The 14804-nt window shown below is 32.8% G+C and overlaps 1 protein-coding gene across 3 annotated transcripts in view; it reads left to right on the forward strand.

Moving 5' to 3' along the window:
* The window catches only part of LOC115214428 (meiotic recombination protein SPO11-like), a 757765-nt gene that overhangs the window by 410508 nt on the left and 332453 nt on the right, over nt 1–14804 (forward strand). For all 3 annotated transcript variants that reach the window (XM_036504807.1, XM_036504808.1, XM_036504809.1), the window contains one exon: nt 13402–13439. In XM_036504807.1, coding sequence (XP_036360700.1) covers nt 13402–13439 — 38 coding nt within the window. The remainder of the gene's footprint in view (nt 1–13401; nt 13440–14804) is intronic.

A 14804-nucleotide genomic window follows, 5' to 3' on the forward strand; every position in this document is an offset into this window, starting at 1 on the left:
ATATGGGAAACATGTGAAAAAATTTTATATTCATGAATTGTTTTACTCATGCACATTGACGGAAAGCACATTTCTATAGATTCCTCGAATGCTAATTTTATGTAAGGTCATGTCTGCATTAAAAGCCAACTATTTCCTCATCATTATTTAGATTATTTGTTCTTTTATTAGAAATAGTACAACCAATGACTAGTTAGAAATCAATAAAGATGAAAATTAATTAATTAATAATGCTTTACACAGTGTATTTTTAGATAATTCAAAATATAATGTAAGCTATAACTGATTTTGATATATATTTTAGCATTACAGTGACAAGCAAACAAAGTAAACAAGCACCAGAGGCTTTTATATCTTTCCAGAAGTAGAAAAATTGGGATTATTTAACTAGTTTCTAGTCTTATTAAACGTTCATCAGAGAAAGAATACCCATCTGCTGTCTATGAGAAGTTTATTAGCTTACAGGGTATTCAGAATGTATGCAAATTCAGACACATTTAAACTGATCTGTCTAATTTACATAACAGTGCATGTACTGAAAATGTGGTTAATTAATTAATAACACACTTCAGAGCATTTTGGCATAATTTTGAAATTTAATGTGAGGCATATCCTTTTCTTTATAAATATAACACGAGTATTCCATCTTTGTTGAACATCTAAGAAGATTGGAAATTAGTTAGATCAATTCTATTTGTTCTACCCAAGGAGAGATAAACATGGAAAAATCCTGTAATGCTTACTTTTTACAATGTGACTAAAATTGTATACTTATCAAAAGGGGTATATCTTATATCATATTTGAAATGATCTGAAATCACTATATAATTCAATATTAATTAATTAACCATGAGTGAGTGTGCATGGCTCAGTGGTTAGAGCATCAAGCTCACAATCATAAGGCAGTGAGTCTGATTCCTGGACTGGGCTGTGTGTTGTGTTCTTGAACAAGACACTTTATTTCACTTTGCTTCAGTTCACTCAGCTGTAGAAATGAGTTGCGATGTCACTGATGCCAAGCTGTATTGGCCTTTGCCTTTCCCTTCGTTAACATTGGTGTCATGGAGAGGAGCGGCTGGTATGCATGTGCAACTGTTGGTCTTCCACAAACAACCTTACCCGAACTTGTGCCTTGGAGGGAAACTTTCTCGGTGCAATCCCAGGTTCATTCATTACCGAAGGAAGTCTTTACTTAATTAACCATGTCAGTGCATGTACAGTTATGCAAATTAAAACAATTATTTTTTCCTGGGTTTCTATAAACTATAAACAGCTACAAAGCTACTTATCTTTTCATGAACAGAAAACAGGTATTTTTTTTTCTGAAGAATGTCTAACAAGACTAGCAATGCATCTGATCGATCCCAGTTTTTCTGGCCTTAGAGTCATAAAAATATGTGCTTCAACCACTCCACTTTGTTTACTTTTCACAGAACATCTAAAATTGTATGTTTCGCAACATTCCAAATTAAAGATGTTTTATGTAAATTGTTAATGTGATTGTATAATTTGATGTCTTTCAATCTTAGTAGTGTTACTTTAAGAATCTAGCTTATTACTGCTTAATTTTCTCCTGAAACACTTATTGTAAGTGATTCTTTATGAGACTTTTACTACAACACTAAATGTATCATCTTGTCACTCAGCAATTAAGCATGTAAATCCAGCTAAAAGTGTTTCTTGTAGTAATAATTGAAGATTCTGCACCATTAAGGTTTTCTATTTCACAAACCAACTATATATTTCTAATATAAGTGAAATTATCTTACACTTGTGATGACTTAATGACACACACCTGTCATATATTAATATAACCTATATCTCTTGAATTTTCTAGACAAGTAATTTAATCCAAGTAACTTTCAACAAATTTTTGATAATTTAAATTATTATATCTTATATAATTTTTGCATTATTCATTTGCCCTATTTTATAGAAGAAAGTCAATATTTTCTCAATGAACAGTAGAGAAGCAATTTTGTTAATTACTATCTGTTTATGTTAATTCATTTAAACATTCCCAAAGCTAGATCTTTAATTTTCTGATTTAGAAATTTATATTTTCTTTCAGCATTGCATATAACCTTCAGATGAATGCATTATCTAATGTTTTTAGATCACATACTATCTTCAAATAGCTATTTCCTTTGAATACTTATATAATATTTAAAGTTATTATGTAAATCATTGACTTCTATGAAATATGGCATAACATATGTGACCTTCCTCTTCATAGAGAACTACAGTTTTTACAAATGTTCAAATACTGAGCTAATTAACCATAAGTTTCTAAATTTTAACATTTCTATTAATGCTATATTTATGATAAATTTATGATGCATATATTGATTCATTTCACCTCACAAATGTCTTCGGTAGCATTGAAATACCAGTTAAACTGTTAGTCTCCAGTTTTAATTCAGACATTAGAATAGTAATTTAATGAATTCTACCTTTGTAGTAAAGTAACTCTGTCATCAAGTGAATCTTCTTTAGCTTAATAATACTAAAACTCAAAGTCTGTTTGTCTTTCCACAAATTTAGAGAAAACAGTAGAGTGTGGTAATAAATAAGTTCCAATTCATTTCTGGGCTTTGAAGAATTTTGTTATTATATCTGTAGACAAATGTAATTTTCAACCATTCATGAAATGGACACATTTATGAATGGTAGCAATACACACACATACACACACACTAACGAATAAGTGTATGTATATTTGTGTGTGTATGCATGCATCAATCTATATAAATTGAGTGTGGGTGTATGTGAGTATATATATATATATAGAGAGAGAGAGAGAGAGAGAGACTTACTTGTATATATGAACACACGTAAATTTATGAATATATGTATATCTAGATACGTTTGTGTGTGTGTGTTTGCATTAAATTAATGTATGCCATTGGTACAGTCTTAGATTAAAACACATGTGTCTATGCACAGTCATAATGTGTATTCAAATGTGGTATGGCGTTAATTGTAATATTTTGTCTCAGAGAAAACTCTTAAAGAGATTTTTGTGTTAATATGACATGGCTTCACTCAGAACACCAATGAGTTGCCAGAGATATTGTTTTGATCTGATCTAGTCTCCTCACTGATGAATAACCTGAACATTCTGAGCGCTAAGCTGCATGTATGTATAAGTGTGTGGGTATATTTTCGTGCATATATCTATATATATATATGTGTGTGTGTGTGTGTGTGTATATATATACATAACTGATGTGTTTTTGTTTTTTTCTTGGGTAAACTTTCAGATAAATAAAATATTTCTGTTTACCAGTTGTAGTCTTCTACTTTTCCATAATAGTCAGCACTTCTTAACTTCCATGATCTTGTGATAATCAAAAGTTGGTGGGCCCTCCCCACCTCAGTCAAAATCAGTGCAAGTGTTTATGATAGGGAATATGTGAATGTGTTTTAATGAACTATTATTTTATGCTTGCCATTTCATACTCTCAGTAATACACGAGTTGAAAGAAATGCACAATTTTTGGATAGTCATCATCATCATTTAGCGTCCGCTTTCCATGCTAGCATGGGTTGGACGGTTCAACTGGGGTCTGTGAAGCTGGAAGGCTTCGTCAGGCCCAGTCAGATCTGGCAGTGTTTCTACGGCTGGATGCCCTTCCTAACGCCAACCATTCCGTGAGTGTAGTGGGTGCTTTTTACGTGCCACCCGCACAGGTGCCAGACAGAGCTGGCAAACGGCCACGAACGGATGGTGCTTTTACGTGTCACTGGCACGGGGGCCAGGCGAGGCTGGCAACGGACACGAACGGATGGTGCTTTTACGTGCCACTGACATGGGGCCAGACAGTGCTGGAAAACGGCCACGAACGGATGGTGCTTTTACGTGTCACCGGCACGGGGGCCAGGCGAGACTGGCAATGGACATGAACGGATGGTGCTTTTACGTGCCACCGACACGGGGCCAGACAGAGCTGGCAAACGGCCACGAACGGATGGTGCTTTTATGTGTCACCGGCACAGGGGCCATGCGAGGCTGGCAACGGACATGAACGGATTGTGCTTTTACGTGCCACCGACACGGGGCCAGACAGAGCTGGCAAATGGCTATGAACGGATGGTGCCTTTACGTGTCACCGGCACGGGGCCAGGTGATGCTGGCAATGGACACAAACGGATGGTGCTTTTACGTGTCACCGGCACGGGGCCAGGCGAGGCTGGCAACGGACACGAACGGATGGTGCTTTTACGTGCCACCGACACGGGGCCAGACAGAGCTGGAAAACGGCCACGAACGAATGGTGCTTTTACGTGTCACCGACACGGGGCCAGGCAAGGCTGGCAGCGGACACGAACGGATGGTTCACTTAACCACAGCTGCAATTCCCACTGATGCTGATCGATATATGATTTGATTTGGTTTGATTTTGATTGTTCTCACTGGTCTTGCTGGGTCTTCTCGGGCACAGCATACTTCCATAGGTCTCGGTCTCTGGTCATTTCCTTGGTGAGACCTAAAGTTCAAAGGTCGTGCTTCACCACCTCGACCCAGGTTTTCCTGGGTCTACCTCTTCCACAGGTCCCCTCAACTGCCAGGATGTGGTACTTTTTCACACACCTATCTTCATCCATTCTCGCCACATGACCATACCAGCGCAATCGTCTCTCTTGCACATAGTGTGATTGTAAAATTTGTTTCTCGGCTATGCAGCTTCAGGTTCAGTCCCACTGTGTGGTATCTTAAGTGTCTTTCAGGATAGCAACAGGTCAAACTAATGTCTTGTGAAGTAATTTGGTAGATAGAAACTGTAAGAAGTCCTTTGTGTATGTGTGTGTGTGTGTGTGTGCATGTCAGGGAATGCTTACGAAACTAAGTTGATCTGACATCAGTGTTTATATCTCAGTTATAAATGGTGATATTGTTTGTGTTTGAACTGCAACTGGTAAAATTTGTCAATATTTTTTGTCAGCAAGCTGTCTGCAAGCTCTGTGCTTTTGGATTCCTCTGGAATAAAAATCCCTTACTTGAAAAACTGATGAGGCTAACCATAAAAATCTTGCCTCCAATTTACCCTCATCTAAGCCATGTTATGGAGAAAAATAGATATGAAATAAAACAAGCAATTGTGTTTGTTATGACAATTTCTTGTGACAGTTTCTTTGGTAAAGCTTCATTGGTATTCATTTGCATGTTGTATAGATCTTCACTAAGCTTTACTTCCCCTTCAACTCTATGACAAGCCAGTTGTGCTGAAGTAGGCTGTGATTTCACAGAATATTAACTGTGCTTTATGCGTTTGCTATTAATCATTCTAACTTTCATCTATTAACATTCGATACACTTGAGTAATTGATAGCCATGCTTTGCTCACATTAATAAGGAATTTAATTAAGATATTCGATGGATCCAGTTTTAATACTGACATCATCACACTAGATCAGTGGTTCTTAACCAGGGTTCATGTGATCCCTTGGGGGTCTATATAATATTTTATTGTTTAAAATTTATCTGCAATAAATTGGTTATTCTTTTACAATGCACAATATATTTTAACAAGTTTTTAATACAAATTCTTAATATTTAATTATAAAACATCAAACTGCAAGGAAGGTAAATCTAAGTAAAATAGAAATCAAAGAGGCCCATGGTTAAAAATGGTTGAGAAACACTACTAGATGCTGGTCAGCACATTACTGTCAACTATATTATTTATTTCTTAATAGCTTCATTTTGTCAGAAACACTCTTTCTGTTGTACATGCCACCTACTTTTGACAAAACAGATTCTTTCATTTACATGTGGAACTGGATATGAAGAAATGCTGCAATGTCTTGTTTTCACAATTCTAGTTTAATATGAAAAGGAAATTTTTTAATGACAGTGTTGAGTGGAATGAACCACAAAACAGGTGGTTATGAAATACCATTCAGAGCCAAACAACCACATCTGCACATATATTAAATGGTATATATTTCAAATAAATTATATACAAGTTAAACAGTATATTGTTTTGCAGTATGAACCTCACATGCTTAACATTTCCATTTTGTATTCTTGAAAATAATTTTTTTTATGATTCTGAAAAAATTTATTCAATTTGCATTTTTTAAAGAATTTCTTACCAGCCTTCAAATTTTGTAACTTCTCCATTTTACATATTCCACTTTGCTTCATAATTTTTTCCTGAATTGAATGTATTAAACGTTCAAGATTACAATTTCTGCAAGAAAAAACTCACATAGTTTGTGAGTAGGGTTAAGGTTAGGGTATAGCAATTAGGATTAGAATTACATGAGAAGTTATATCATTTTTTAAAAGATTGGATTGAAGTATTTTTCTTTTTTTATTACCCAATTGTCATTTTGAATGTTTAAAACCACAAAAGCCAGAAAAACATTTCCATTACATTTAAATTTGAGAAGTATAGTTGAATAGGATGCTTGTATGCTTGTGGCACAATATATATATAGAGAGAGAAGGGGTGAAAAGGAGAGGGAGAGAGAGAGTCAACAGGTGTGATTGAGAGAATCACAGAATAGAAAACACTTAATAGTGCTCAAATGATTTGAACTTACACTTTAATATCTTTGCTGAGGACCAAATCAGCAGGATAAAGAGTGACTGTAAGGGGATTGGATTTCCCTACATGTATGTGTGTGTGTGTATATATGTATATATATATATCTATATATATATATATATATAATATATATATATATATATATATATATATATCATCATTGGCGTCATTTAACATCAGACTTTCATGCTGACATAGGTTGGATGGTTTGATAACATCTTAGGAAACAGGGATGACTATGTCAAGTTCTAAAATCTGCTTTAGTAAGTTTTCTATGGCTGCACGACCTTCCCAATGATAACCACATTACATAGTACGACAGGTGCTTTTTTATGACATTAACACTTCTGATGTCATTAAGTAACTCATATGGTAAAGCAAATGCTCTCTTGATTGAGTGGGGTTGTAGTAGAGAGGGAAGTGACTTTAGGTTGGGTGTTGAGAGGCTAGAGTATGAAAGGGGAGTAGGCATGGGCCACTTGATATAGAGATTACTTTGCATTATATAAAGGTGTATGTGTGTAGTTGGAAAAGAAAAGATAGTGGTAATGAGGTATCAGCATATTCTCAAGACATAAGAGGATAAAGGATTAGGAAGAATCAACGAGTAAGTTCATAAGAGAGTAGAAGGAGAGTGACAGATGGTTATATATAGGGGTAAAGGTAAATGTAGGGAAACATAAACAAGGGTGGAAATATGTGTTGATGTCAAATATCAGTATGAAAGGAAAGGTGAAAGAAATAGGAGTGGATCAGAAAGAAAGAGGTGATAAGTGGAAATACAAGAAGAGTGGAAAGCAAAAGTATTGTAAACTAAAGATAGATCAGAAAATAGAGGGATAATGTAGAAGATTGGATAGGGAGTGAGAGAGAGAGAGAGAGAGGGGGGGTCAGAGAGAGAGTGAGAAAAAGTTGTAGAGTGATAACGATGCAGGTCAGAGGTACACAGGGTGACTATAGTGAGTGAAGGACAAAAATATGAGGAATATGTCAATAGCAGATATGAGAGGATTTAAAAAATGATGTTTGATATTTCAATGATGTAGCTCAAAGGAACCCTTTCCTATGCAATTTTGCTCTCATATGATTACACCAGCTGATTAGTGTCATAGTTTAATGAGTGATGGAGGGATGGGTGTTAGGAAGATGAAGTGTGGAGAAGGTTTGATGTGGACAGATTAGATGAAGGGTCTAGTGAGTATTTAGACCTAAACATATCGTTTTTAGGACCTCACTTTCACAATGACAGGCAAGCATTCCTGAGTACAGCGAATCACCAATCATCTCAGGCCTTTATCATCTCCCTGAAGCTCAACAGCTTGAACTCAGCCTTCACTACTTCATCTCAGTTTTCCCAGATCTTCTTCTTTTACAAGTTCTACCCACTTTAAGCTGCCCTCATCCATATTCATTACATGACCATACTTTTCTCTTGTGAAAAACATGTCTAATCAAGAGGAAATATTACCTTGCTTGAAAATAGGTGAGGGTTGTTGGCAAGATGACCATATATCCATAAAAAATCTGCCTCAACAAATTTATTCTGGCTCGTCTGACAAGGAAAATGGACTTAAATTATTGATGAGTGGATAATCCATGAGAGTGTTGAGTTATTCTTAATCAAGACAAATATTTTATACTGGCATTTGCTTTTTCAATATTTCTAATCAAAATAAATCCTTTTCCATTGATATTATGATAGACATTTAGTTTAGAATTCTGTTACATGTACATGCACTGTGCTTCAAGATTTTGATATGCAAAATTGATTTTTCAATTTATATGAGATGTAAAATGACATGTTTCATTCTAAACCGATTTTGTCAAGTTATATTTCAAACGATTTTTACTGCCATAGGTTATCAGCTGTAGGTTTAACCAATTAAATGTTAAAAATGAGCTGGATATGAAGACTAAGTTATATTAAATATTAATATACTGATTAAAAGTGGGAAAATATTATGGTATGATATTTAACTTGCATGTAAGGATCAAAACAAAAATGTTAGCAGTTAGTAAGAAGTATAAATAAAAAGAGCAAAGATGTTTATGTGACAGGGTTAAAATATGTGTAATGGATGAAATGACGGTAGAGATATTATATTCATCATACCATAATTCCTTCATACATCATATGTGGAAGTATTGCATTTTATTACTGATTCCATGAATAACAAATAGCATTTAATTTATTCTCTTGTGGTAAATAATGAATACTAATGAGAAGAAAAATTAATTATGGAGATGATAAATAGATTTCATCATAGGTCAAGAATTTATCTTTAAATATTTAAAGTTAATTTAACCTAAAAGCTAGTTAATTTTAGCGATTTATGAATTAACACAATGAATGCAAGAAGTATATTAATTTTTTTTGAATAATACATCAAACTAGGAATTTTGTCCCAAAGATAGTCCTGAAAATGTTCGTACTGTATGTGATTTATGTTAGTCAATTTATGTGATTTAACAGATTCCAGATGCTAATCAATCAATTAATCAAGCCAGGCATTGATCTCCCATGTTAGGTGGAAGACAAAATGGGAATTTAAATTGACAGCAAATTTCTTGTATATCAACTGCTCTCATATCAGAAGATCTGATCAAAACACTGATCTTTGTCATTTAAATGGTAACAATAACTATTACACATTAAATGAGTGTGTATTAATTAGTTTAAACAAGGCTAAGTTTTGCTAGAGAGTGGCAAAGTTGACTGAATTAACTTCAGTATAATACTTGTATTAATTATATCATCTAAGGGTAAATTAATATCAAATTCGACTTGCAGTGGAATTTATATCCAGAAAACTAAAATCTAGAAGAATGAAGACATGCCTATTTGTTTTTTGTCATATGATATACAGTGATTCAAATTGTATCTTATATTACATTAGCAGCTAAGCCCAGTTTCACCTGGTCGGTTTGGATGATATGGCTGTAAAACACTCTCTGTATAAGCATTTGACTTGTTTGGGCATGCTTACATTAAAAAGCAATTTTAGAATTACTTTTTTCTGTCAAAATGCTAAAAATAACTGACCAACAAAAAAAAAATCAGCCAAGATTCAACCAAATCAAAAAATAAACCCAAATACTAAGCTAACAAAGATGAACCATCCCACTTCCGTTGCATGCACACAAGCATACACACACATTCACGTACCTCCCTTTTACATGCACACACATATATTCACACAGAGTTGAAACGCTGTTTGATTTATTTTTTCAGCATACAATTTTCATCATCACATTACCAAGTATGACATCACTCCTTCCTTTCTCATTCATAAACACAAGAGTATTATTATAGTAGATTGTGTTGGTAACCATGGGAGCTATGAAAAAATATGACATCACCCCTTCGTTATTCATCTATCACCCCTTCCTTTCTCATTCATAAACACGAGTATTATTATAGTAGATTATCCCGGTAACTCTGGGAGCTATAAAAAAAATACAAATGACATTACCCCTTCCTTCCTTATTCATCTATCACCCCTTCTTTTCTCATTCATAAACACAAGAGTATTATCAAAGTAGATTATCTCAGTTACCATGGGAGCTATGAAAAAAATACAAAGCCCAGCAGCACCACTGGATCATTCTACACATCTGTGTAATTTTTTGTGCAATTCCACCCAGCCGTTCGACCGTGAATCCCAAGACAAGAAAGAATCGCCCATGTCAAATTTATATGTATATATTATGTATAAATTACTATCAAAATAATACAATAAAAATTGAGGTCTAAAACATTTTTATCATTGCAATTTCTGCTGTTGTCAGCTGTATTAAAAGCAGCACCAGTTTCTTCCTCAGCCTCATCTGTAATTTCGAATATACTTTATTTGAATGGATATCCTTAAATGTGGCTTTCTTCTTGCTTATTTTTTATTCTGAAGAATTTTTTGTGATGCTACTTCTTTTCACGAACTGCTTCCTTGCTTTAAAATGGATTGATGAGCCACAAATTAGCTCATTTATAATATTTTGTGTCTATTATTCCTAAACATTCATCTTCACTTGATGGATTGAATTGGATGTAATATAGTAAAATATCTTTCTATGCTTTTTTTTATCATCATATTCGAGATTTTGAGTGCTTAGGTTCAATGTTATTATTTTATCCCAAGCTATTAATGCTTTTTTTTGCCAGCTTTATTGCACGTATTTTCAGCCATCAAATCACAGAGTCTTAGCAACTTTGTAAATTTCATTTCCAGTACAAATATTAATATACAGTCACTTTTACTGTATGCTTTAGTTTACCTGTTAGAAACATTTTCACATTAATCAAGTCACATGCTTCTCTCTGATGAAACTGAAGTTAACTCTGGCCATTTACCTTGACAATGAGTGAACAAAATGCAAAATATAAATAATGTTTGTGTCATTAAGTTATTGCTGGAATCAAGAATTTATTTTTTAAAGAAAATCAAAAATATAAATGACATTTGGAACTTGCTAGTTAGAAGAATATTTATAATTTTTATATTTTAAATTTTAGTCAAGAGAAGATGACCAATCTGTCATCAAGCATGACATTTTTGCAGAGATTCCATCACTTTTGGGGAAAAATAGAGGGAATATCTACAATTCATGTGTTGCTAAAGTAGGAAATTGTAAATAATGAGGTAACTAGATAACTCCCTTAGCTTGAAAATCTGTTGTGGAGTCATGCAACAAGGATGAAATGGTGACGTTAAACCAAGTGACAAATTATGTTTGCCTCCCTCATTCCATCATCATCATCTAATGTCTGTTTTCCATGCTGGCATGGGTTGGACGGTTTGTCTGGGGCTACACCATGCTCCAATCTGATCTGGCAAGGTTTCTACAGCTGGATGCCCTTCCTAACACTAACCACTCCAAGAGTGTAGTGGGTGCATTTTACGTGCTACCAGCATGGGAGCCAATCAGGGCTGTGGGGCTGGCATCAACCATGTTTGGATGGTGCTTTTTATGTGCCACTAGCACGGGAACCAGTTAGGCAGCACTGGCCACAACTACAATTTCCATTTTGATTTCGATTTGATTGAGATTCTGATTGTGATTTTGATTTTGATTTTACTTCACCCAGTAGCTCTCCTTAAGCATGGCATGTTGCCCAATAATTCAAAGGTACTTTTTAAATGGGCTGGTTACGTGACACTGGTATAGGCTACGGCTGTAATCTCACTTTACCTGCTGGGTCTTCTCAATCCACTCCTTAGAAAAAAAGAAACAGGTGCAGTCCATTCAATGGGTTTCTGTACAGTTTCATTTTATGTAGTTTCACTTACAAAACTTGAATCAATCCAAGTTTGAGGTAGAAGACACTAGCTGAAGGTGTCTATTGAAATGTAAGTGGAACCATGCAATTATGAAGTGAACATTTTAACCATACAGCGATGCCTGTACTCAGGTTTTCCAATTTATTCTGTTCCTAAGAAAGACAGCTTCTGTATAGTTAACAAAAAAGATCCACCATGTACTTTTCAGCTTTGGGACTAGTGGTAAGCGAAATGTGTAAAGTTGCGTAAAAACTTATTCTATCAATATGCAAATCTTCAAGTTTGAAAGGAAACAGAAACAAATATAAATTCCTGTAAGCAAGAAAGAGATTACAGAAGAGCTGAAATTATTCTTTAAATTCAATAAGAACACTTTATTTCCTAATGTTTGCTTTCTTTCATATACTAATTTGTGTTATTGTTAAAAATAATAAAAGGAAATGTTTTCAACTTAAACAAATATTTTGCATTGCTTTTTGTTTAAAGTATTCATCCATGCAATATTTAATTTTTTAAAACATTATGTAGTGTCCTTAATAAGAATAGAAAGTCTTTGTTTTTTTATCACCTTTAATATATTTCTCTTTGAAAACTATTTAGTGATTTATTAGCCTTTAAATATTCCACTCCACTGAGCACAAATAACATTCAAACTAATTTATTGAACATTTTACTATGTTACTGATAACTTTGCTTTTTTGTTTCAATTGTACAAATAATATATTTATTAATTATTCAATAATATATATATATATATATATACACGCATATATTCACTTCATGCTCACCATTTGATACTTCTGCTAAATTTTACCCATTGTTACAAGACATCTTCTTATCAGACTATTTGCCACTCCTGCATAGTATTTATTTCAAAACAAAAGATTCTAAACATAAAACTTTTTAGTCTTACTATCTTTTTTTTATTTGAGAATTTTTTTTTGACTCAGAAATATTTTATCATGATATAAACAATATTTCTGATACATATGATTAAATATAGAAATTCAATAATTTTTTCTTTTATTTATTTTAACTATTTAAAGCTTTCTTTAATATTCAAATATTATATTGTAACCTATCTGAATTATTGAATTATATTTATTGTTTACAATATCTGAAATTATTTTTTAAGCATATTATAGTGTATTAAAAATCAATATTTAAATTGGTGTGTATAACTGTGCAGCATCAATAAAGTTTCTTTAAGATATTTCATTGTTAACTTTTGAGGTATAAAAATTTGTTAAAATAAACTCTGTCAGGTAACTAATTTTCTTTTTAGCAATGAAAACTTTAAATCATATTTCTAATTAATACATAATCAGCAAAATGTATGGAATTAAAAATATTTTGTGTAGTACATGAAGAAAGCAATTATGTTAATTCTTCATTAATTTTCCCTTCATCTTATTGTGACTTTCCAGTGTGAAATTACCTTCTCATAAGACATGTATTTAGAAATCTTATGAATGAAGAATGTTTGTAAAATAATTTGAATATATGGAAATAACATTTTGAAATAAAAACAATATTTTAAAATCCTAATTTAAACTGTTTTACTTTAGGAATTGAAATTATGTTTGTATACAAGTTTGGATCAAAGGTTGGTAATTTTCTTTGTATTTATTTTTTAGTTATTTTCAACTATAATTATTGTAAAATATATTAAAATAGCTTTTATTGAGCATTTTGTTTTTCATATTTGCTATAACTTTAGAGTTGCTTTTCATAAAACTGGTTATGACAAATAATATTATTTTATTACATCAATACATCTAAAGTTATTAAATTTTATGATTTAACTATGTGTTTCATAACCTGGAATTTATTATTTTTTTTTCATTGAAATCCTTAAAAGGTTTTAATAACTGTTGTTAAGATACAAATAATATTCAGGATTATGTATTTGATTTCAAAAACAGCAACATACTTTAACATACTTTCTATTTCTTTAATTGTTATCTTCCAAGTTTTGATTTGAATAATTATTTATTTCTTAAACTTTCATCAAACATATTAATAACAATTTTGGGGTTGTACTTATTAAGCAAGTTACTTGATTTAAGTTTGTGTGTTCAAACTGAAACAATTACAGTGTGGAGGAGTCAAAATAGCCTCTTAAAATTCAGTGTCTTCATGATAATATTGGTTACTACATTGTGTCAAAAATATGACTTCCAATAGATTGTGTCAGTGAGGAAGGTGCAAATGTTTGACAATACTTTTTGACACTTTATAGCATGCAATAAAAGGAAAGTGAAAGTAAAAGGAAACAAAAGTAAAGGAAATATAAACACATATACGTGTTTTAAATGACTATCTTTCATGATGTAATTGTATTAACAGTAAACAAGAAAAAAATATATATATAGTTGACTTCTAAATTTAATACTAGAAAAAACACTATTCTTTTCTGTTTATGCCAGTGGGGCTTGTGGCAAAGAGTAAGCATAACTGTCTCTGTGTTTGTATATAAGTTTTTATAAGAACATTCTGCAACTTATTCAACTTCCAAACTAAAACTCAACATCAAATAATCAAACAAAGAAATAGCAAATAAATAAACCATAGTAAAATAATAGCAGACATTTGTATTTAGCACAAATCAGACACTGAAACATGTATAGACTAACTAGTATCACCAACAATGGTTGCACACTGCTATGCATAGCAAATGCTCTTATCAGGCATTTCTTGAGAATCAGCATATTTAAAAAAGCATATTAAATGACCAAAGCATTAAACAAAAGTTATGCACTTTCTACTAAGATCATGGTTTTGACCCCTTCCCACTTACATCATACAACAACATGGTAATTGGTAAATTTACTACATCAAAGGCCTTTGGGAAAGACAAAAGGCAAAATCTTATATCTAAATTAGGCTCTACAGGAACCACTGCACTTCTTAATATCTGCAACTACATGTACTGGCATCATAAAATCCTCAAACTTTGGAAGATATACAG

The sequence above is a fragment of the Octopus sinensis genome, linkage group LG7 (assembly GCF_006345805.1).
Source record: "Octopus sinensis linkage group LG7, ASM634580v1, whole genome shotgun sequence".
NCBI classification, from domain to species: domain Eukaryota; kingdom Metazoa; phylum Mollusca; class Cephalopoda; order Octopoda; family Octopodidae; genus Octopus; species Octopus sinensis.